General features: G+C 39.4%; 1 protein-coding gene across 2 annotated transcripts in view; it reads right to left on the bottom strand.

The window, feature by feature from the left end:
• Positions 1-5,423: 5,423 nt before the first annotated feature.
• Positions 5,424-26,351, bottom strand: part of ppm1ba (protein phosphatase, Mg2+/Mn2+ dependent, 1Ba) — a 109,691-nt gene continuing 88,763 nt past the window's right edge. The window contains exons 5-7 of one of the 2 annotated variants that reach the window (XM_028820966.2): positions 25,719-25,830; positions 20,595-20,652; positions 5,424-5,653 (exon numbers count right to left, since the gene is read on the bottom strand). In XM_028820966.2, the coding sequence (XP_028676799.1) occupies positions 5,624-5,653; positions 20,595-20,652; positions 25,719-25,830 (200 nt within the window). In that variant the 3' untranslated portion in view covers positions 5,424-5,623. Of the gene's footprint in view, positions 5,654-10,927; positions 11,364-20,594; positions 20,653-25,718; positions 25,831-26,351 lie in introns of those variants that run through there. The other variant, XM_051919636.1, reaches the window with a different exon arrangement.

Here is a 26,351-nt window from a genome sequence, read left to right as displayed (position 1 = left end):
GCTGGTCATCTGTTGGCTCGTTTCACATCTCATTTCTATTTCGCTGCCATTTAATGAAGAAACAAATCAATTCAGAGGACTGAATCCTTAAAAACAGGGCTATTGAAATGAAGGGAAAAGGAGTTAATTAGCAGTGAAAACTGGGCACTGATTAGGAAAAGGGTTAGAATGAAAACCTGCAGCCACTGCGGCCCACCAGGCCTGGAGTTCGACACCCGTTTAAAGCTCCTTTGACCGCATGTTGTCTGTTCACAGCAAAATCTTCCACATGCAAGCACCACACCTCAAATCAACTCCAGGCCTTTTATCTGCTTAATTGATAATGACGTAACGACGGACTTGCCCACACCTGGCCATGAAATAGCCTTTGAGTCAATTGTCCAATTACTTTTGAGCCCCTGAAATGAAGGGATTGTGTTAAGAAAATGCTTTAGTTGCCTCACATTTTTATGCAATTGTTTTGCTCACCCCACTGAAGTAAAGCTGAAAGTCTGCACTTCAACTGCATCTGAGTTGTTTCATTTAAAATTCATTGTGGTAATGTACAGAACCAAAATTAGAAAAAAGTTGTCTCTGTCCAAATATTTAGGGACCTAACTGTAGGCACACAACCTTTGAATCAACCCCCTTACCCCCCCCCCCCCTTTTCATTCATTATTCTCCGCAGGTAAACAAGCACTACCATCGGATACATCGGTTTACACTCCCAGTTTAATGTCTTCCCAGTCACAGCTAGACAGTGGAAGTCAGCAATGAGTTGAGAAAAGCTCTGAGAACAGGCATCACAATCATTTGAAAGCTGACCTTGTAGTAGGTACACTCCGACCAGAAGACGTGATTATTGTGCATGAAAAGGACACCAAGTCCAAGTTTTAGGAGGTAGCATTTACTCCCACGCAATAAACAGTTTTCTAACCAGGGTTAATTCAGTTTGTTGAAGTAATCATTACACATTTATAAAAAAATTAAAATCGGACTTTACACCACCGCAGCCCATAAACACTGAGGCTGACCAACTCATACAGGGGTCCTCAGTCACAGTTCTGGAGGGCCGCAGTGTTCTAATTAGAACTCAGTCCTTGCTGATAATGATAGTTGGTGTTTAACTCTATGCCTTGTTAGTGCTTTCATTCATCAAATACAAATTTGAGTTCCTTTGTAGATCAGAGGTCCTCAGTTACAGTGCTGGAGGTCTGCTAATGGCTGCAGGTTTTCACTTTAACCAATTTCTTAATTAGAGCCTTTTCATTTACTACTAAAGCAATACGATTTTTGGGCTTAATTTTAGTTCTCTTGCCTGTTACCCTTCAGACCCCTTAATTGCCTATTTTAGATTTTAGCAGTTGCATTTAAGTTTTAATTGTTGCCCATTTTCTTAACCACACGTCATCTGAATTCATAATTCGCCTGCCTCCTCACTCACTCACTCACATCCGGCCGAAGCCGAATGAGCAGTCGCCTTCTGCGCAGCTGCCTGAAAAACCTTACAAGACCGACATCCAACCCCAACATCGTGGCAGGCGGCGGATTTATGGCCACAAAATTTCAAAGAGAAAGGCGACTTCGATTAAAGCTCTAGAGGCCTGAAAGGCGATTTCGACTACAGCTCGAGGCCTAATTACACATTCATTCAATACACCGATATCAGGTTTGTGGTGCTTATATTGTACTGGAACATTCATCATTCAATATTATACTATAGGCCTGGAAAATTCATCAACTAACAGTACAAGCCTGTACAGTAATGAGTAAAGCGGACTACAATCATTACAAAACAACTTCTTCGTTACTTACCATTTGTTCTTCATACACTGCTGACACAAACTCGTGCCCGATTCATCTTACGTTGTCGAAACAAGCGCTTTGTGTAGTCTTATATAATACTCTACCGTGGCTGTCTGTCTGTCCAGGATTTTAAATCATCTGTAGCTTGCAAACCGCTTGACCTGCTGATCTGAAATTTGGTACAGATATACTACGTGACATCTACTATCCGCTTTCAGGGTGATGATTGACCTCCAAGGTTATTGCTTTTTTATTTTTATTTTATTGTAGAAGCAACTCTTGGCTCAGTTTTCATCCCTACCACCTTCACTATCACTTCCCCTACCTCTTCATATCTTAAATCAGGGGTGTCGAAGTCCAGTCCTGGAGGGCCGCAGTGGCTGCAGGTTTTCATTCTAACCATCTTAATTAGTGACCAATTTTTGATGCTAATTTTAATTAACTTGACTCTGGCCCTTTAGTTGTTTCTTTTCCTTAATTAGCAGCCAAACAATAATGAGACACAAAACAAACCACCGCATCACACAATATCTGAAAATAAAGGTGATGGTCTCAGTAAGGTTGATCTCTCAACTCACCAAAACACTTTGTCATTGTTCTTATAAAAAACAAAAAATCAACAGTTTTGGAAATGTCTGCTGTTGCAGAACGAGAGCAGCAACAAGCCGTGGAATTAAATAACGGGTTTAATTAACAGCAAGCATCGGCTTCTCATTAAGAAACTGGTTGGAGTTTGGAGCCCCAGTTTAAGCTGGTCATCTGTTGGCTCGTTTCACATCTCATTTCTGTTTGGCTGTCATTTACTGAGGAAACAAATCAATTCAGAGGACTGAATCCTTCTAATATGGCTGTTAAAATAAAGGGGTAAAAAGTGAATTAGCAGTGAAAACTGATTAGGAAAAGGGTTAGAATGAAAACCTGCAGCCACTGCGGCCCTCCAGGACTGGAGTTCGACACCCCTGTCTTAAATCATTCTTGACGCAGATTGAAGACTTCAGTGCCAGCTTAAGTGAAGAATTAAAGAAAACATCCTAAGTAATTGCAACACAGTTTTAACGTGAAAAGATGCCAACGAAAGAAGAGAAGACGTGGGCCGCTAGGGTGGAGACAAGAAGAGCCGCTCAGGAAACAGCAAGCACATCAACCTCTGAGCAAACGAATGATAAACATACAGAGAAAGAAGATGAAAACTGCGAACGCTCAAGTCAAGTGGATTCACTGCATGATAGCCGTTACTGGCTAGTAAATAACAAGACGCAGATAACCAATAAACCAGCAGCTCTCCAGCTTACCATGAAGTATCTGTGATAAATAAAATGTTTAGAAATGAATGAGAGGGGAAGTTTAAATCTGTTCTGGTCCACAGAACTCTTGGATAACGTTCTCACAGAAGGAAACTCTGCAGTGCCATTAAAATTGCTCTTGGACGAATGCAAGCATTAACAAGCCAAACAGGTCAAAACCAAGTTTCATTATCAGCATGGACTGCTTGGAATAAAAACCTGCAGCCACTGCGGCCCTCCAGGACCGTGACTGCCAAGCTGCGCTGAACACTTGTGAGAACACACAGCCTGGTGACAGGGAGGTCGAGTACTGACTGTTAATGGTTCCCAATTAAAATTGAGGGTACTTGTGTACTAAACGGACGGCAGTTCCTACCCATTCTAGTGTTGGGCTCCGTGGGGGAGGCGCCCCGGGCGATTGCTTATTTTTTTTTTGGAGTTTAAATTATTAGACTGACCTACCCCAACCACAAATACTAACCTTAAAGTTAGTGGGGGTGGAGCATAGCTGCCTATAGGTGTCCCTAATGTTAAAAACGAAAAATTTGATTTGCGTCGTAATAGAAAAGGGTACTAGCCGTCCAATAGAGAGCCTTCAAAGACTAGACAGGGCATAAACGCCACATATTCACAAAAACATAAAATGGAGTAACTGCAAGCAAAAACCCTCCCAAAAAAAGATACACCGGCGACCAGCAGCATTGTATGCAATCCTTTATTGAAGATAACAAGGTGGTTATGTTCACTGCATTGTATGAAACAGCACTGCCACTACAGGGAAGGAGAGTGGCTTGCCCCAAGGACACTTCAGATCACTCTTCTCTGACACCTTCGCCAACCTCAGCTTTTTAATTTTTTTTTTTTTAATACGTTATTCATTTTTGTATTATTTAGAACATTTTGTCATTTACAAGGCTAAAATCTATGAATAAATAAAATATATTGTGGCAATATTTACTCTATATACCAATAATTATAGACCAAAAAATATTTCTTGGGGTGGAAGGGGTAAATATCTACACCAGAATGCACATGAAATGAGCTTTAATTTATTTATTTATTTTTTCCCTCATCTCATGAATTTCTTCTTCCCAGGCAGGGTTCACACAATCCTACTGCAATAAGAGGGGTAAGTAAACTTAAAAATAAATAATAAAAATGAATTCCATTTCATACAAACCAATTAAAAACACTCCTCTTAAACTACATACATGGGCAATTAAACATCATTATCAAGTAACAGATTAAAACAAAAATCATTCATTACAAGGCATGTACAGTATTGTGTACAGATGAAATACATTCATTGTTCTCCCCTCAGCCCAGCTTTATTTTCCCTTTTGCTACTGTGATTTAACACTAATTCAATTCCGTGCATGTAACCGAGGTTATTGAGGGAGTGGGGTAAAAAAAGGAAAAAGGAGAGAGAAAAACGCACAAACACACACACACACACCGTGAACCTCGAAGTACCTTACGTGTCAACCAGACCGATGTGCGAACGATGAAAGGAAAAAATAAAACATTATTTGGCTAATGCAAGTTGTTCACATGGAAGCGTCATTAGCTGCATTTCTAACAATGTGACATGTCCCCCGTGTTCCATAAGCAACCAAATGATGCTCATTTAAGCCAGTAAAATTATAATAAGGCAGGGACTAAATAAATGATAATGCAGAGAAAGTCCCGTGGAGAGTCAAGTTCACATTGGGGACTGTTAGGTGTGATGACAGAGCGGTACACGTCAAACAGAGCGGTTGTCACTAGCCAGGGAGGAAACGAGCGAGATGTCAGGGTGAGAAGAGACGGCATTCTGCATTTGCGTAAAACTCAAATGGATCTGCCAGATTCCATTAAAGAAGGACCTGCTGCCCTAGGCACAAGCTGGCAGATGTTCCACAGGGCCCGGTGGTGTAAACAGTTCAGTTGCCAAACGAATTATTCCCATAAGCAAGTGTTAGGCTAACACCTGAAATTGAAGGGAAACAAAATATACTGATAAATCTATCGCCAGAAACACACGCGCACACACACAGAAACCGAAGATGCAAGCCCAGGATAGCTGAAGATTAATTAATTGAAACAAAAAAACTTCAGCAACATGCCTTACGGAGCTATCTGCGTGACCTCCAGGGATGCATATCATGAAGTCCTTGAACTTTTAGTAGCGCCTCCTCGATGGCCCACCCAGGTGTACACAACACCTTCCAAGTTTCAAGAGCTGAACCCAGGAGCAGATGCCATCAAGTCAAGGATGGGGGACAAATACTGGACACAGTACAAGCAAACGCCAAATGGCAATTTTTTTTTTTTGTCGTTTGTTTTAAATCAGAAAACACAAAAATTGAGTAAAACTGGTGTAAAAACATTTTATTCTTTTTTTTTTTCATAAGTTTAAATCCCTTTCAAATGCATACACCTCTCCTTTAACCCAAAAATGTTAAGCCATCACATTGGGGCTTCCCTTGGTACTGAAGAAAAATGGAAAAAAAAGATTTCATCCGTGTTAATTCACTCCGAACATTGTTTAGTAAGAGACTCCCGACTGTAGCAGGCTACCAAGGGTCCTCCAGATCTCCAGCACTCTGCAGAAAGGGGAAAAAAAAATAAAAAATAAAAGTTGCATTTAACAATGTCAGACCGCACCTGAAACCTCTAAGGGGTTTGGATAAACTTTATTCACCCAAGATGGTTCCCAGGATGGGCACGACAGGTGCTGTCGAATTACAATGCTTCAATGGCACCGGACGTATTGGATCTCAAGCGAAAGCCTGGGTGAAGACTTGGCCAAATGCTTTAAAATGTCGTTCAATGTTATGCACGTTCTTGATGTTAAAAGTACTCGACTTAACGACGAGTACACCTGCATTGTGGGTAATCCTGAATCCTAGTTCCCCCAACAACTGCCCCTGCTATTGGAGTCATTAAATGACAGAGAGATGGACCCAACAATACAAAAGGAAAAAAGAAACGCTGTAAGGGTGAAGGAAGTCATTTTTGAAATACAGATAAATGATTTAAAATGCTGCCAGGGCTCGCAGAGTTAAACTGGGAATGCTTTAACTGCACTAAAACAGGAAACAATGGACTATTAAAAAAATAGAACTTATCAACATCAATAGAAACGGAAGAGAGTCTACAACCCCAGAAATGGGGATGACGGGACAGCTGATGCACCAAAGGAGTTTGAATTAAATCTGAAACAAAAGCACTCAAAATATTTAAAGAGACAAGCCTTACAACACATGTGGTATACTAGAATATGAAGAAAACACTTTTGTTTCTGACATACTGGTTTAATTTATTAGAAGGTAAAGAAAGAGATCACAGAGTTGTCTTTAAAGGCTGCAAACAATTGGTGACTGCACGTTTGTAACACAACATGTCTGTCTGATCAATGTGTTATATGAGATTTCAAGAGAACTCTGAATAGTAAGTGAAACGAATAGAAATTTGGAGCAAGACGCAGACGCGACAAAACATTTATTAGACAATTTCATGGCTCACCTGTCACAAATACATACACACTTTCACTCCAAACCCCCCTCGATATTGAATGCTATAAAAACAGTAGCAGCTTGGTTAGTCTGTGTCTTGCATAGCACAGATGCATTTTCCTTGATCCAACATGCTTGACACATTTAATCTGAATAAAAATTGTATTTTTAAGTTGGTGAATGAGGTCAGCCAGTCAAGTGATAAAAACTCAGAAAGGAAAAATTACTTGTTTCATGATCCATTGTGAAAAACCGAGAAAGTCAGAGCAAGTGCTGTTAAGCCAAACAGAATCGGGTTCAAATAATTTCCATGTGCTAATTTTGTTTGGTAGCGTAGTAAACAAACAAAATAAACAAACACATGACACATTTAGCTTGCTAAAAACAATTTTATTTGAGCAAAGGCACAAAGAAACTAGCATTCTACACTGCCAAGGTAGTGAAGCAGTTAACTTTACAGTAATCAATTGAACATTAGAAACTTTTCATAAATTTCTTAGGACTCATGATGTAGGAAACCATGGTTGCAGAAGTATTAAAGGTTCAGGAGTATGTATTATGTGTCCCACCTAGCCAGTAATCACGTCAAAATGAGAGCAGTCTATCCAAAGTCAAGAAGGACGCTGCAGAGGGATGAGCCTCGAATCCAAAAAAAGCACCGATGGCACAGTCAGTTCAAGCTGAGCCATTGAGAAGGGCAGTCGGATGCTCTCATGATGAATCAAGGTCGGAGTTTAGGCAGGATGGCCAGTTGTCTTGCTGCTTCCTCTCAAACCCCATGGGGCAGTGTTTGTCAACCTCGGGCCTGGGGACCCCCTGTGGCTGCAGGTTTTTGTTCCAAGCAGATTCCTAATCAATGACAACACCTGATAGCACTGATCTCATTTAATTAGCTGGTATTATTTTTCTTTTATCCTACATTCAGAAATGCACAGCAGCATGATTTTTACGTTTATAAGATTTTAAAAATATTCCTGCTTCTGCTATTGATTTAAATGCTTAATTCTCTTTTGTTGATTTCATCATATTTTGCCCTTTCTCTGTGCAGTTTTTCCCCTTTGTTGTATCTTATTAATGAGAATTAAAAATGAGCAGAGCAGACACGCTGGCAAACAACACGGAATAAGCAAAAGCTGCAACTACTTTAGCATCAGATCCACTAATTAGTAAATAATGGATTAATTAAACAATTAGAACACCTAGAAAAGTAGAATGAAAATCAAGATGAAAATATTGTTAAAAAGAAAAAAATACATTATTCCAATATAACTTCTTGGTACATTTTTATATATTTTTCTTTTTAGCCAAACTTAGGTTTCTAATTTCTATATTGTTCCCAAAACACAGAACTTGGGAAATAACAGTTCACTTAATTAGCCCAGGGGGTAATTTTTCGTACGTCGCTTAAATCATCCGAGATCAGATGCCTCATCTTGGATAAGTTAATGCCGGTGACACTCATCCGGGATAAGTCGGTTTTTCAAACGCAGCCGTGTATTAGATTAGTGTAGCTGGATCTAATCATACGAGATGAATGCACGCGCCCGCGCTGATTCAAAAGCCCATATATATTGAGTCTAGAAAACATGATCAGCAAGTCTTTGATAGGCTGTAACAAAATGACGAAAGAATGGGCGCATTTTTTTTTCACACACGCGGCGCAAGACCTTTTATTCGAAGGACATGAAGAATTTTAAGATTTAATATGCACAAGGGGTAACACTGCAAAAGCAGCCCAGACCAGAAAAGACGGCTGGCAAAAAGTGGCCAACAAATTAAACACTAAGTAGTGTGCATTGTACTTACTGAATGCAGCGTTTCATTTCCTATGTGTCAAATTAATTATTATTTAATATGTCATAATTCCAGATCAAACGTGAGCACAAGGAGAACACGGGAACAGGTTAAAGTGAAGAACAAGAATATACTTCAAACTGGTAAATATTGGTATATAACTATTTAAAGAATTGTTGACATAAATAATCATATATAATGTAAAGAACATTAATTCTAAAGCTAATAAGAAGGCAGACAAGCAAAAAACAGGTGGAGGTCCACGCGGTCCAGACCTAACCCCTGCAGCAGAGTTGGCTCTCCAGCAAAATGCCCATCGCCCTGTTTCTGAGGGCATTCCAGGGGGAAGCTCCTCCTCAGAACCAGTGGCAGGATGCAGTGGTCACTTCATTTCAGGTAAAGGATGGTCATTGCATATATTTGTCCTCCATGTGTGCCATAGGTATGTTCCATATAGCCCTCTTTTTTTGTTGGGCCAGTTGCAGGGAATGTCATATCCATTTCACTCTGATCAGTCCCATGTGCCCCAATCACAATTGGAAGTCCTGGTAATGAGAATGTTAGGCTGATTGTGAGATTCTTCATGGAACTGTGGGTGTTTGTGCCTGTGTATTACCTACCTGCAATGGCATGAAACGTCTCTTTTATTGTCTGCACACGCAGGTGTCCAGGAAACACTATGAAAACCCGAAGGAAATATTTCAGAGCCAAACAGACTTTACGAATTGCCTGGCAAACTGCACTTTTAGTTAGATTTTCCGCATCGCCTACAGTATATAAAAAAAGTGCCGCTTGTAAAAAAACCTCAAAGCAATGGCTACTGTCTGTGTGGTTGTGAGAGTCCGACTTCGCAGAGTTTGACTTCGAATAGAAGGTGCTAATAAATCGTTGAGGTATTCCCCATCGGCTAAAGCGGTATCTTTCAAAAAGAATTTCCTCCAGGAGCAATAAAGGATCTTGCCGATCGCGCAAAACCCTCTCTATATGAAATTCTCTTCTTATAATTTGCGCACCGATATCAATTGGTCGCTCATTTATGAACGGCAAAGCCATGACTGGATGACTTCCACGCATCGTCACTGATTACGTGTGTGAGCTAATCCTTGTTTACATCAAACACACCTGCTCCGAGCAGGTCTGAGGATTAGGATGTGCTGCTATGACAACACTTCCAGCAAGAGTTTCGAAAAACCGACAGATCCAGGATCAGGCCAAATCGTCAACAATTACATCTGGCTAAACGACTAACCCACGTATGAAAAATACCCCCCAGGAGTCCAATTAAAAACAGAAGCTGGTTGGAACAAAAACCTGCAGCCACAGGGGGTCCCCAGGACCGAGGTTGAGAAACACTGCCATGGGTAACAGGCACTGGCCAACAGGGAGGCAACAAGCAGCTACCTATTCACGGGTTTACTTGGCAATACAGTGCCAATGCAATAAATCCCTGAGACACTACCAAAATAACTGAAATAAACTACGGCTATAGATTATTTGGCACAATTATTAACCATTTCAAAACACTTTGGTTAGGTCCATGGACCATTTACCAACTAATTATCCAAAAGGTGTTAAAAGTATTATACAAGGTTATTGACTGTTATACCTGCCTTGCATTTTGTAACTTGCACTGTGTTTTTTTATCACTCTTTCATTAATATTGTTTGTATCATGTGAATTTCCCCTTGAGGATTAATAAAGTATCTATCGAAGTACTCTCCCCATCCAAAAACAAAACTAGATTGACAAAATGAATTCTGTATCATTGCAGCAACTGCACTACAAAGTGAACAGGGGAGGTGAGACGAACTGCAGACAGTGACATTTTCATAATGTTTGGAGGGAATAGTTAACGTGACACATGTGCCCTTTTCAGTCAAGTACAAAAACAAATCCATTGACACAGCATACCGGGATTTTCACAGTCAAGGTGCGTTAGGCCCTGAGAACTTTAAAAATCTCATGACATGCATGTCCTCTTCTACGCTCACTAGAAATGGGACCTCTAAAGCATTATGACTCTTCTCATCAAGATGAACAATCTTAAGGCCGAAGAGCCCCAAGGCTCATTGCTGCAGTCACCAGTTCTAAAGCTAACCTTAAACAAACTGGGCAACGGGTGGGAGGTTCATGGTGGGGGGGGGGTTTGTGTGTGTGTGGCAGTGTTGTTAATGTTGTTGCTGTGGCAACAACAGCAAGTCAACATTTTCAGAGGCTTTGCAAGGGGTCATGAGAGCAGTTCCTTTTAAACATTAATGTCACAATCATTTTGACATCATAATTCTTACATATGTGAAGAATGGGGCAGCTGGCACATCAGAAGGGAAGGAGATAGGCAGCAAGGACCACAATATAAAAAGCAGGTCTTCTGTACATTACGCGTGATGAACAGGCACCAGTGTCACTTCTAGACCATGCCATGATTTGATTTCTATGAAGACAAGTCAAAGTTTGTGTGAAGCAAAACAGTAAACCACATGTCCTATTTATTGACTGGTTGCAAGTCCTGGTGATCTGATCTGCAAAAAAAACACTGAGCAGAATCTCTTTTTTGCATTTAATTCCATCTTGCAGCATGTCACAAGGTATAATAATAAGAGAACAAAGCGTAGTGGCTAGATTGCCGCGCTAACTTATTTTACACATGCTCTAAAGCCAAACAATCTGTGAGCTTCTAACATGACAACAGACTGGCTGTGGCTGTGCGTCACTCTGTATTATCTACTCCAGGCTCTTCCTGCTTGGTGTTGTAGTTGCTGCGAAGGAACTTGGACGAATGGCTTCTTCTGGTGGATTTTTGAGCAGGGGAGTCTGAAACCGAGGTGTTGCCATCTCGAACGGTAATGCTGGAGGAGACTGACGCGCCTTCCTCCCCAGCTTTCCTATAAGTAGAAAGCATTTCTTCCAGCACTTGACGATAGTTGCCCCTATGATTGATTCTCATCTGCCGAAGTGTGTGAAGCAACTTTCCTGAGGTTCCTCGGTCTTCTGGTCCATGGCGATCCTTTGTTAAGATTGAAGACCGTAGAATAAGAATGCATGCAATTGTACATTAGGAATGTTAACTGAAGAGGTGCCCTGCAAGAATGCAGCAAACTACAAACAAACAAATACTACATGTGTACTGGAGAGTCAGAGGACAGCCAGCCACACAACGTACATATGGAGAGCTTCACGGAGGTCAGAGGGCTGGCTTACCTGCTGTTGTGTGGCTGCTTCTATAATGTGCTGTGCTCCATTCTCAAAGGTGCCACCCCACACAAATTTAAAACATACTGTATATGTCCTCAAGCCCAAACCTGAGCTCAAGTCTGGCTTCTTAAAAAAAAAAATCACTATCGACTGACTAAAATGATTAAAAAGAATTGTGTTTTAACCGGCTTTTAATATTTAAATTCAGCTATTCTATGAAGCTTAAAGAATGCAGATGTCCCAGTTCATTCAGGACATAGCTGATGGCAACACCACAATGCAAATAACAAGTATTACTTTACAAGAGAACTAACCAGGTTTGTGTGGAGATTGGCTAAAAAGAGCCCAAAGAGTGAACATGCTTCACTACATGCAAGTATTTCATCCTGATTGCATATCAATAAGAAAGTGTGGTCAGTCAGCACGTCAGGGGAACTGGGGCAGCATTTCACATGTGTTACTGCTGCGTCACAGGATTGCTGTATAGACACACCAGTGTCCTGTAAGTGTGGCAGTACTGGAATTACACTTGTATTTGATGGTTGAGTACATACAAGCCAGATTCATTATTATAAAAGAAAAGAAAAGAAAAAAAAACAACACACACACATATTAATGAAGGGGGAAGTGAATCTCACATAAAGCCCATATGTCAGAAAAATTAATAACCATACATAGGTTAAGATTATGATCAGTTACTCGTGACTCATTATCCACATGTCAGTTAGTTTGTATGCTCAGAACGCACCAAATGCATGCATTGCTTGATAAAATATTATAATAATAAATGCTGGTGGAAAACAAGAGCAGTGCATCCAGAGGAAAATGTACGTTTGGCCGGTTGTGAGACTATGACTGGATGATTTGGCATGTGGATTACAGGACAATTATTTTTCATGGATTTTTTTTTTTTATTGCTTACTGTAGTCCGGTGTTGGTTTCTGTAGAAGCCCATTTTGTCAGAACATTTGTGATCTCCATCCTCCATGGAGACATTGAGATTAAAGATTTTTTTCTTGGCCATCACTACAAACCTCATGTGGAAAGTACCATATAAAAAATATTTTTAGGTGGGTTATTCCTTCAATACCCTGAGCTGCACTGTGACACAGCGAGTAGCTCTCTTGTCTTAAGGATTCATTGTGCAGAAATTCGTTCTCTGTGCGCTTACATGGAATCTCTTCTCATATCCCCAGATATGTGCAGGTCACCTTATACTGTGCATCCAGAAAGTATTCACAGCGCATCACTTTTTCCACATTTTGTTATGTTACAGCCTTATTCCAAAATGGATTAAATTTATTTTTTTTCCTCAGAATTCTACACACAACACCCCATAATGACAACGTAAAAAAAGTTTACTTGAGATTTTTGCAAATTTATTAAAAATAAAAAAATTGAGAAAGCACATGTACATAAGTATTCACAGCCTTTGCCATGAAGCTCAAATTGAGCTGAGGTGTATCCTGTTTCCCCTGATCATCCTTGAGATGTTTCTGCAGCTTCATTGGAGTCCACCTGTGGTAAATTCAGTTGACTGGACATGATTTGGAAAGACACACACCTGTCTATATAAGGTCGCACAGTTGACAGTTCATGTCAGAGCACAAACCAAGAATGAAGTCAAAGGAATTGTCTGTAGACCTCCGAGACAGGATTGTCTAGAGGCACAAATCTGGGGAAGGTTACGGAAAAATTTCTGCTGCTTTGAAGATCCCAATGAGCACAGTGGCCTCCATCATCCGTAAGTGGAAGAAGTTCGAAACCACCAGGACTCTTAATAGAGCTGGCCGGCCATCTAAACTGAGTGATCAGGGGAGAAGGGCCTTAGTCAGGGAGGTGACCAAGAACCCGATGGTCACTCTCTCAGAGCTCCAGAGATCCTCTGTGGAGAGAGGAGAACCTTCCAGAAGGACAACCATCTCTGCAGCAATCCACCAATCAGGCCTGTATGACAGAGTGGCCAGACGGAAGCCACTCCTTAGTAAAAGGCACATGGCAGCCCGCCTGGAGTTTGCCAAAAGGCACCTGAAGGACTCTCAGACCATGAGAAAGAAAATTCTCTGGTCTGATGAGACAAAGATTAAACTCTTTGGTGTGAATGCCAGGCGTCACGTTTGGAGGAAACCAGGCACCGCTCATCACCAGGCCAATACCATCCCTACAGTGAAGCATGGTGGTGGCAGCATCATGCTGTGGGGATGTTTTTCAGTGGCAGGGACTGGGAGACTAGTCAGGATAAAGGGAAAGATGACTGCAGCAATGTACAGAGACATCCTGGATGAATACCTGCTCCAGAGAGCTCTTGACCTCAGACTGGGGCGACGGCTCATCTTTCAGCAAGACAACGACCCTAAGCACACAGCCAAGATATCAAAGGAGTGGCTTCAGGACAACTCTGTGAATGTCCTTGAGTGGCCCAGCCAGAGCCCAGACTTGAATCCGATTGAACATCTCTGGAGAGATCTTAAAATGGCTGTGCACCGACGCTTCCCATCCAACCTGATGGAGCTTGAGAGGTGCTGCAAAGAGGAATGGGCGAAACTGGCCAAGGATAGGTGTGCCAAGCTTGTGGCATCATATTCAACAAGACTTGAGGCTGAAATTGCTGCCAAAGGTGCATCGACAAAGTATTGAGCAAAGGCTGTGAATACTTATGTACATGGGATTTCTCAGTTTTTTTATTTTTAATAAATTTGCAAAAAACTCAAGTAAACTTTTTTCACGTTGTCATTATGGGGTGTTGTGTGTAGAATTCTGAGGAAAAAAAATAAATTTAATCCATTTTGGAATAAGGCTGTAACATGAAAAAATGTGGAAAAAGTGATACGCTGTGAATACTTTCCGAATGCACTGTATGGCAACAATAAATGGTCTCCGTGAGTGGAGGTCTGGGTGTTAATTGACCCGGCGACTGATAGGCTCTGGCCAACCTTCACCCTCTGAAATGGATTAAATGGGTTTAAGTCTGTTAGGTTACATTTTATTTAACCCACCAATGTATAGATAACACTTTTATTTACCAAAACCTTGGATACTCGTTGGTGCATATTGAGACAAATAATTTTAAAGGAAGGCGATGTAAATTTATTGACTCAAATATTTAGAAATGGCAAATTTGATTTTACAGAAAATTAGCTGCATTTCATCTTGTATTTATTGGCCAAACAGTTTGGATCTGGATAAAGAAGTTCTGTCCAAGAATGTGTAGCTCTGTTCATAAACTGTAGTGAGAGGAAAGAAGAAATATATTGTACAACTAAGGCTCAGTAAGAAAAGGCCCAGCTGCTGTCATGCTTTTGGCACATGCATACAGAGAACGAAGACACCTGCACGGCTCCACTTTTCCCACAGGCTTTCTTGTGTGAGGTAATTATGTTAATTGCAAGCACATATTCGTCTGAAACTTTTATCGGAAATGTTTTGACTCATTGCTGTTAAACAGCTATTATTAGAGCAGGCAGCAGTAATAAGCGGATAAACAGTATTTAAGGAATGAAAAAATACTAAATTCTGGGCTATAAACAGACCCACGTGCCATGAAGGAATTAAAGGCAATTACTGGTAGCAACTGGCACCATTAAGTACTGCAGTCCACAGAAGGGGGCCAAGTGGTAATCAAGCCTAGTTTACATACAAGTTACTGGGGAAGCCTTTGTTTGAAAAGCAGTGAATAACAGAAAGGGCTCTTTCTTAGGATTTTGATTAATTATAGACCTCTAGGGGCCACTTCTTAGAATTAGAAGGCCTGCAAATTATGACAGTAAAGTTACATTAAGACTTGGGTGACATCTGGACCGTAACTGCAAGTAATGTATTGGTATTATATTGATACTTTGGAACTAAGATAAAAGCATTTTAGTGTGGGAAATATCAGAGTTTTCATACAGTAATATAGTTCCTGAAAACCAGTATCCCAATTATTTTTAAAATGATGTATTTTACATTATTATTGACCGTACGTGAAAATGTATTTATAAAGCAAATGGCAATAACATTTAATTAGGAAAAAATAGTTTTATATGCGCCCCTGTCAATACTCCGTATCAGCTCTGGCAGATGCTCCAAGACGCCAGGACACTTTTATGTGCAGTTGTCTTGGAAAGAGCTTACAGGTAGAGACTCCAAAGATAAAGGAAAGTAACACACAACTTGTATCAAGTCTGAATATGTGAGCACACCTCTCTACACCTGAATGATACTCATCCTCCATCTTAAAACGTATCAGTTTACTGTGTCAATATTACCTTGAGAGTGATTACTTCAACCTTTATATGTTTTGTTTCTTTTACTCATTCGACAGTCACTCCTGTGAAGTAGGGGGCACTGAAACAAGTGCATCAAACTACAAGACATGGGATGGGACAGAGTGAGGAGTAGGCAGGGCTGGATCACCGAATAGCAGCATATAAGAAAGGTATGACGGTAGATGTGTATGTCTTTATTTGGTTAGCTAATAATCATAATTCTTTTAGTAGTAATGATCTTGTTTATTTAGTTATCACCGTTGGAGATATCAGATGAACCGACAGTTTCAGTACCAGTCGATACAAGGGAATCCATTCCCAGGAAAGGGGAACGGCCAAGCTCGCATATATAGCGTGTAAAAGTGTAAAAATTGATCAAGAAATAACAGTTATAGTTGAAAATAATTAAGGTGGCACCATTGCTGCAGCTTGCACTTCATCAGACAACAGCTTTGAACAGCAACTTGAAATTGCAATGCGTCAGTCTGTTGCATCTGCATTATCTGTGCCAAGAAACTTGCCATCACAGAATGATGACAAGAAACTGGATGCAGCAGTAAAAGCTGAAATGGCGGTGTTTCAGAGCAACGGCAAGCACGGGTGTTGTTTAGAACAAGTGTATCAGTATCTGATGACTGCGCTGCCTACTTCAGTGGAGGCAGAGTGTGCTTTCTCAGCGGCTGGCGTACTCTGCACGAAGGTGTGCTCTCGCATGGACAACCGCACGCTGGACACGTTGTGCTTTCTACACTCTTATTACCGCAACTAAAGATACATGTACTTATATGACAGCATGAACTGCTTGTAGATAAGGTTAGTTTTTTATTGGTGTCAACATATTGCAGTAGTTTTATTAAAAATAAGTGTCGGTCATTCTAAAACCGTTCACATGTCAGATGCCCGTGCACTGTGTCATCCCCGGGTGTCTGGGAATGACATGCGGGATTCCAGATTCCTGGGAATGGATAAACCCATCCGAGAATGGATTCCCTAGTAGATACCAATGATCCAAAAACATAATGTTCTAGCTATTTTCCAGTATCAGCGGTACTGAAGTAGACAAATTAAACCAGAAGACAAAGTAATACACGATGAAATACATTAACAAGAACTAAATGTAAATGGGTCATGGTGATGATCATACAGCACCGCGAAAAGAAAAGAAAACATTATGTATTCAAGACGGGAGAATTTCTGCACATGACTGCGGCAATCATGCTTATCTCTCTATTATAAAAAATAAAAATCTTGGAAGGAGACGAGTTGTGATTGTCTTAGAGACACTTTCACGTCCTGTGAGATGAGTCTTCGTGCCAAGCGATGCAACCATGCCCGGGGCTAGAAGCCCCATGAGACAAGAGCTTATGCAAAGAGATTTGGAAAAGTCCTACGTGATTATGTGAGACACATTTCTTGTAGAGAGAAAAATGATATTCACTCACGGGCAGTTGCATTGTCACAATGTAATTCCAAACACGGAATCAAAATTCAATGTGATATTGATGAAAAGGTAAAAGCGAAGAGAGATCGAATATATGGACCAAGGTGATATGACAGAAGTGTGCCGCACGGCACGGCAGCAAGTCAGCAGCTGATCGAGCAAAGAGGAGGTTATAAAAAAAAAAACAAAAAAAAAAACTTTCCCATTGTATCACCGTTTAAGAGGGGGTGTCGGAGGAGGGATCACATCTCCTTGGGGTGCATTCAACCCTCTCTTCACGACGCGAGCGACAGACTCAAAGAGGTTGGCATATAGCGCAGGCAAGGTGGGGGGATTGGGCGAGCGAAGCCCCCAAGTTATTTAAAAAAAAAAAAAAAAAGGCCAGACAACAAACACATGTTTTAGTTATTGCCACTTTTATCACATTACATACCGTATATACTCACGTAAAAATCGATCAGAAAAACAAAAAACCGACTTAGATGCCCGTTCAAAAGTACAACACTTAATTTTTTTTTTTTTTCTTGCATCTTCCTGCCTCCTCCAATCTCGCATCAGTTTCTCAGACACATCGAATTTTGTTTCAGCAGAGCAGTTACCAATTTCTTTCAAGCTGCTTCAACTAAGGGGAAACAACTTTGCAAAATTCATCTAGAAGAAGAGTAGCAGCGGTCAGATCAGAATACATGAGGTGTTTCCGATTGTGTTATGCACATTAAAACCCCGGGTATGAACTTTGTAATAAACATACAAACGGCGTCAGGAAAACTTTAAAATTAGCTTTCAGGATTGATAGCACCTGTATGTTGGTTTACGTACACTTCAACAATGACTAATCATTTCATTTACTAGATCCTCAACAAGCTGTTTGGCCCAATACCTCTTCTGTCCATCCACACAACTTGCAAAATACCATCAGAGTCTCCAGATTACTGTTGTCAATCACACTACTTCATAACTTAATGTAACTACAGTTCACATTGTGAATATAAACTTGTTAATTTAGACTTAATCAGCTACCATTACTGGTCTGATGGTCTACTTTAAAGTAACAGCTGGGGTCCACCAAGCTAATTCTTTTCATAATTTCTATCAGTTATTCCTTTAAACTAAAAAGACTAAACTCTTTAAACCTTCCACATAGCTTATTCTATGCGGTCTTAGAATTAGCCTAGTTGCACTTCTCTAGACCTCCTCTACTGCTGCAATATTTTTATTGGTAAAATAGGGAGGAAAACTTCAACCAATAATCTTGTGATTAATGCTTACAATCTTTATAAAACAAATCCTGCTAGTCCCTTCCGTTATACTTGACACAGCTTGCTGTACAACTCCAGCAGCATCTTATTATCCTCTTTAATCAGTCCAGTCTACTTTAAGTGAATAGTGACAACTCCATTAATCCTAATGTCTAAAAAGTACTTTTGAGTTTCAGAACAGTGATAATGTAATCATGCCTAATATATTTACCACGTACATTTAAAACTGTTAATATACATTAAATTTTATCGCTTCTGCTCCATCTGCTCCATCTATAATGATTCTACCAAGTCTAACTACCATTTCAATTGGTCAGCCTTTTCAGCTGAATATAAGAAAACATATAAAGACCTAATGTCTAAAAAGTACTTTTGAGTTTCAGAACAGTGATAATGTAATCATGCCTAATATATTTACCACGTACATTTAAAACTGTTAATATACATTAAATTTTATCGCTTCTGCTCCATCTATAATGATTCTACCAAGTCTAACTACCATTTCAATTGGTCAGCCTTTTCAGCTGAATATAAGAAAACATATAAAGACACCACTGTAAGTGAGGGGGGATTGAAAAAATGTCCAAGTTAGATACGTTAGGGGAAAATGGACGACATTTATTCTTTATCCAGACTAAATCTCCAAAAATTCAAAAAAGATGCTTTACAGATCCTTTAAATTTGGGTAAGATGGTCACTTTGACATGTCAGGAAACAAAAATATATTAATCTATAATATAAAATCACATTCCTGTGTATGTAATGCTGCAAATCCATAGTTATATAGGGTGTCCCACTCGGGAGTACACCTTTAAAAATGTGAATTACTCGCGAACGCAAAGGCGAGCTGTAAGAACTGAACATACCTGTATTTAGTGGAAAACAAGTCCACATTATAAAAGGTGTGGAAAATGTCCTCTCCCAACGTCTGCACACAAGGAAACGCGATGCTCCATATTTGAGAAGAAACGCGATGCTCCATATTTGAGAATGTCCTCTGCAACATGTCACTGTTGATGGAAACAATTTCACGCTCGATGTTTGCTTTCAGTTGTTCGATGGTCCTGGGTTTGCTTGCATAAACCTTGCCCTTTAAATATCCCCATACAAAAAAATCTGGGGGAGTTAAATCAGGCGATCGAGGTGGCCACAAACCTTTCGAGATCACCCCGTCTCCAATAAACGATCGGATCTCTTCCATACTGAGATGAGAGGTATGGCACGTTGCCCCGTCCTGTTGCCCAGTAGCGGCGCCCGCTATAGTGCCCACCTCTTTATGACACAGAATCAATTCTTCATTAAATAAGGAATATTTTGAACCTTGTTGCATGATGATACATGCACGCGTTGCAGAGTAATTTGCATTTTTAAAGTTGTACTCCCGAGTGGGACACCCTGTATGTGTGAAAGTGAGCTTAAAAGGCACAAACGCTAGAGGACTTTATTTGTAGTTGACAGGGTACTAGTTACATGACAAGGATAACTTCACAATACCCAGAAGCAGAAATGGCCCTGCAAGAAATGTTCACCGTGAGCGCTGCTATATATTTCCCAGTGTGCAGTGGTTTTATTAATGAGAAAAACTTGTAGTCGCAAAAAGTAAAACACAGATGGTACCGAATTTTGAAAGAGTAGAGTGAAAGGAGTGTGGGCACGCTATGCTCCATGCAGTCACACAAAACCACTCTTGGCTAAAGCAAGAAAGAAGAAGGTGAGTCATATCATAAGCTAACATATTTAATTGATACTCATTAATATTTGTAGGAATTTGATTTTACTGAATCACCTAAATTTGTCTCCGATATTTTAACTGTAAGTGCTACCTTACATCTATTCATAACTCCTGAAATCCATAGGAGGAACGCACCAGCCTTCCCAATCCATAGTCAAGCATTGACCTCAGTAATGGTGTGTTACAATACAGCAGTACCCAAAACGCAGCAGACACCTCAACAAAGGGTTCAAGGAGAGTATAATTTATGGTGAATATATTAAAGTGAGCTAAATGCAAAGCAAACAAACACGTCTAGCAGGAGATGCTTCAAGAGCAGTGCTGCCAAACGGGGTAACAAATGGCAACCTACACAAACACTTACCCCATCATCGTCCCTATGTGGGTGGAGCCGGTTATAGACTGCTTCAATTACACTGCGTCTGCAAAGGGGGCAGGTAGAGGGGGGGGGGGGGGGGGGGGGGGGGGGAACCAAAAAACAGCACATTGAGAAAGACATCATGTAAGGAGTGCATGCAGCTTTAAACAAATTTTGTAAAACAGAAAGTAGGAAAATGATTCATGCTTACAAGGGCAAACTGCAATCAGCCATCAGTATTTTATCTCAATGCATATGTTAAGTAAGAAAACAAAGAGGCTCTTATCTGTTAAACTAAAACCTCAAGGCTTATTATACCCATGAATAAAAAAGTAAGGAAGGCCGCACACTACTAGATATTACATAATAATGGACTGGAACATTGGGTTTATCTGCAAAGATATTGTTTGTGTACAAATTAGAATAACCTTAGTTACAGAAGCATTACTCCTCTCTAAACTTTAAAGAAGTTAAGAATTCATGTTTAGACAGTTAGGAAATCAAAGGCAGTTTCAAAGTGTGCAACATGATAATCAAGACAGTTAGGAAACATGCTCCTTTCTTATATGACCCTAAATATGCTTCTGAGAATGCTAGAGTGCAAGCTATCCTAATTTCCAGGGCCTCAAGTTTGTGAATACAGTAGTTTATGAGTGAAACCCATGAAGTAGACTCCTTTCCAGGTGGTGTACTTGCTTCCTTCATTTATTTTTTTTTACAGTTACTACTCTAATACTGTCTCTCTATATTAATAATAAAAAAATCCTGGGACGAGACGAGACTTTTTATCCTGGGACAAGATGTGACTTCTTCAGAGAGATACTTTCATGTCCCGCGAGACGAGACTTTGTGCCAAGAGATTTAACCACAGCCGGGGCCGGAAATAAAAGACAGAGAGTAGATGACAAAGTAGAACGTCGTAAAGAATTCAAAAACGTTGGCACGATACACACGCGGAGCAGGTTAGAGATAATGAAAGTACTAAAATTCGAAAGCCTTACATAAATGATAAAGTTTGCATTAGCGCAAACAAATGGAAATTATTACTCGGTGAAATAACAGAACAGCAAAAAGAGATTGAATATATTGTTTGAATTTAAACTTTAAGTCAGAGACTTGTAGATCGTCTAATTCGTGTTGCTATCAGGGAAAAGTAGTGTTTCTTCCCAATGAAGAGGCCTATGCACAAGAATTAAAAAGATGTGTTGTTTGGTGAAAGTGAAATCCACATACGCGAGCGGCAGAGACGTGAAGAGGCTGGCGTCTAGCGCAGGCCAAGGGGGTTGGCAAACGAAGCCTCCTAGTGTTTCTTAAATATCGACAAATCAACTACACCCCCCCCCCCCCCCAAATTATGTTGCTTCATATGTTAATCTGCCTTATTTAGCTGAACTGAAAAAGGTATGGGGAGCTTAACTTCTAGACTTTTATGATTGCACCAATAATATTAAATATCCATACACCTCAATGCCTCATATTTTTCACCCAGTCAAAACTGAAGAACACAAACCTATTGGCAAATACTAACAGCTCCATATATAATAGATGGATTTTTTTTTTTTAATTTCAAGTATAATTTATAAGAGAGTACATTGAGAACAACAATTCAAAAACAAAAAAGTGATACATTATCCAGAGATTTCAACTAATAAACTAAACAAAAAATAATTTTTTTCAATTGCTGGTTGAAGTAAAACTTCTTTCCCTCCTTTGGCAGCTTCCACTTCACTGCTGAGCTGATGAGAGTAATGAAACATTACGACTTTGCAGTTGGAACTCAAATCCTTTACAGGATGAAAAATTTACCGAAAATATACGGAATTGCACAAATGCTACCTAAATGCACCAAGCAATCTGCTTTTAAGAAGTTTAATGTTAACTTAAAAAAATACAAATCAGTTTACTAAAAAGACATTTGGATAAAAAAATTTAAATTTAAGATGAATCCACACTTGCATGTATAGTTATTGTGTTAAAGACTGTGCTATGACTGCTCAGTTACTAAAGTTGGAGCTAATGGGATAGTTTCAAAACATCTTACATAATGTTCTGAATGCTGTATGAACTCCATTTTCCTGAGCTTTTCAAGAGTCAAAAACTAGTAAGATTAACTGTTAAAGGGAAAATTATATATTCAACTGGGGGGCTTCGCTCGCCAACCCCCTGTGTTTCGTTTACCGGATATACAATACAATTTATTTTTTGTATAGCCCAAAATCACACAAGAAGTGCCGCAATGTGCTTTAACAGGCCCTGCCTCTTGACAGCCCCCCAGCCTTGACCCTCTAAGAAGATCAGGAAAAACACCCCCCCAAAAAAAAAACCCTTGTATGGAAAAAATGGAAGAAACCTTGGGAAAGGCCGTTCAAAGAGAGACCCCTTTCCAGGTAGGTTGGGCATGCGGTGGGTGTCAAAAAGAAGGGGGTCAATACAATACAACACAATAGAATCCATAGAACAGAATAAATCCTCAATACAGTATAAAAATTAAAATTCTAGAAGTACGGAGTAGAATTTCACTTTTACTTTAAAAACTTTTGTAAAAACAGTACTTGTCCTTTATTTCCGGCCACGTGCGTGGTTATATCTCTTTCTTGCCAGACGTATAATGCTGCTTGTGTTGTGAAGGGGGGGCGTCTGAATAAACGCTAAGGATATGCCTTTGGATCATCTGCTGTCTTTCTGCTGCTTGCGAGCGGTCTCTTCTGCCTGTCACATGTCGTCGTTTTAAGAGCTGGGAGCACATGATGCGTGTCTGCCAAAAGCAATCCAACAACTGCTTGGTTAGATGTCTGTGGACTCCTTTTAAATGATGGCTCAGTCACTGCCTGGTCTCACGTGACGTTGTAAAAACAATACTTGTCCTTTATTTCTGGCCCTGGGCATGGTTAAATTCTTTCTTGCAGGACATATAACACTGCTCATGTTGTTGGGAGGGGGGGTGGGCTGCTGTAGCGCTGCCGTTCGATCTTTTTAAAGCCTGTACAGCCCCTGTCCTTTTTTGCTACGGCCCTGGGACAATCTCTTGTCACCAAGTCTCATGTTTACGGTCCACGCGAGACGCACCGTGGCAAGTCTCCTTGGTCTCGCGGGTCTTTTAAATGTCTTCCGAGAAGATCACGTATCGTAGCATTGCTTTTGCTTTCCAGGACAGGATTTCCTTTTATAATAGAGTGATGTAACTCTAAAAATATCGTAAGGAAAAATTAAATTATCTTAGGGAAAAGGGGTGAAGAGACACTGGCAGTAAAGCTTTCACACTGTAATTTGTATAAACTTGAAGGAACACTCCATCCCAAGAGTGATAGATATAGATAGATCTCAATATCTACAGTAGCTATATCTATAATACATAGATATATAGATAGACATATCTATCTATATATCTCTATCTCTATCTCTATCTATAGATATATATATATATATAGATATATATATATATATATATATATATATATATATATATATATATATATGAGAGAAGAATGAGGGATTGTAATGTCATGTTTTCATGGAGTAAAGTAAAAACAAACAGTGACCAGCTCTGGACAATGGTAAGCAATGTGAAAAATGCCCATGGAAAAAAGAAAAAAAAATCTTGCGTATCCTCTGTCACATAATCCATGTCCGTCATCCATTTGTATTCTAAGAACATGCAAAATACATCTATTTTTTGCTAAATACTAAGAATACTTAACACATTTTTCATAAAGATCCATGTCTCCTCATTTATTGTTCCAAGAATCTTATCTTCAATTAAAATGCATTGCATTGTGGGAATGTGCCTTTCCTGATGATCTTTTATGCTGCCTTTTCCAGAAGCGTTAATAGTATTTTAGCAAAACAAAATGCATGTATTTAGCACATTCTGAGAATATAACGTATAGCGAACATGTGGATTATGTGACATAAATTAGTGAGAATCCCGCCACCCTCCCAACATATGGACATTTTTCATATTGTCCAGAGTTGGTCACTGTTTAATCACGTTCAATTTGAATCTTAATGTTTTTCCATGAAAACATGCAAGATTAAAATTTTGTCTTGGATATCACAACAAACTACATGGGGTAACATAATAAAAAAATCATTTTTGCATGGAGTATTCCTTTAAGTAGAAAAAAATTAATGTACCAAAAGTTAGACAATCCAAAACTCTGCATAATTGGATAATTTTTTGTCCAATTTATTTTAATTTTTTAATAATTGTTTTAAATAGGAATGGAAAGGCCATCAGTGAAGGCAGGAAAGGAGTAGAAGAATTTGATGAGAAGCATTTATATATATATATAACATATCTAAAATATACAACTATTTACATATACTACATGTATGTATGTAATTTAATCAATTTGATATTTTTCAGGAACTATCAAGAGAGTACACGCAAGCAGAAGAAAACTTCAAGCCAGCTAACTATGCCTGCATGTCCTTATACTTTACGCAGTGCTGAAAATTAAGCACGTGGTATAATTTCACGAGTCTACTAATTTATCAACTGATTAAACTACGATTTTCTCACTGATTAAATTGTGATACATATGGGAGTTCAAATGTTTAACTTTAATGAAAGACTTAACACTCAAACATTAGCTAAATACAATGAAGTGAAGATTTCAAACACCGAGGTTTTGAATTTTAACCAATGTAACAATTACTTTCAAAGAAAAACAAAAAAAGATGAAATACTTAGTGCAGAAAATAACTGAAAGGCTGAATAGAATCTGCTCCTTGTTCCAAACTTAGTAAGAACTAAGTAATAAAAATTATAAACATTAAATAAACCATTTCATAAATAAAGATTTAAGCTGCTCATACATTGACAAAAAAGAGGAGCTAGAAGCAACAAGTGGTACACACACGATCCATTCTAATTAAAAAATGGCACAAGTCCTTTGGCACACATGTTGTTCTCTATAATTTTAACAGGAATTTAATATTCATAATAAACCAGAAATCACATATGATGAGAAATAATTTCTAATAGAATATAATTACAGCACACTGGAGTTGGCTATGAAGGAAGAACCTTGGTATCCAAAACCCTTACCAATACAAACCTAGCCATGACATTTTCGCTCATTTTCACAAATGTAAAGCAGTAACTGCATCAAAATGCTAGGTTCATACTTGCTAGCCAGGCCACCTCCAGGTGGTAAATTTGGGATGCTTTCTGCTGACAAGTTCCGCATTATATGAACCAGGTCTGGAATTCCTTCTTCACCAGATTTTTCAAAAATTTCTGCAGGAATCATAAGAAAAAAAAAACGTGCATATGATCAAATGAATTTTACCAATAATATTAATACCTCACAAAGCTTTGATGTAACCAATTATACCCAAAAATTCAAAAATGTATTCCTTATTCTGCTTTACTTGATGTAAAGCAGAGCTTCAAGTTATGTAATGTAACCAATGAATGCAGCATTTGCTCACTGGAAAGGAACAATTGTGAGAACAACTAATCAGGGTTACCTGATCATGAAGAACACTGCCTTCAAGATAAAGGACCCTAAACACAATCTGGCTTCGCCCCCGTGCACAGTGTCATAATTTAAAGAGCCGAGTAGCCCCAGGGTGTGTTGCCCGGATAAGGTGAAAAGATAGCATCAGGCAGATTAGATCCAGTGCTTTCTATGGCTGTACAACCATAACAATACACTCGCATGGCTCTATAAATTGCAGGATGAGGAGGTACTACAATCTCTGGATCTTCTTTATTTGCCTGAAAATTTAATGCAAGCAGTTACCAACTCACAGCAA

The sequence above is a fragment of the Erpetoichthys calabaricus genome, chromosome 15 (assembly GCF_900747795.2).
Source record: "Erpetoichthys calabaricus chromosome 15, fErpCal1.3, whole genome shotgun sequence".
NCBI classification, from domain to species: domain Eukaryota; kingdom Metazoa; phylum Chordata; class Cladistia; order Polypteriformes; family Polypteridae; genus Erpetoichthys; species Erpetoichthys calabaricus.
The sequence above is the reverse complement of the archived record's forward strand: the minus strand, read 5'-3'. Positions and strand labels throughout refer to the sequence as shown.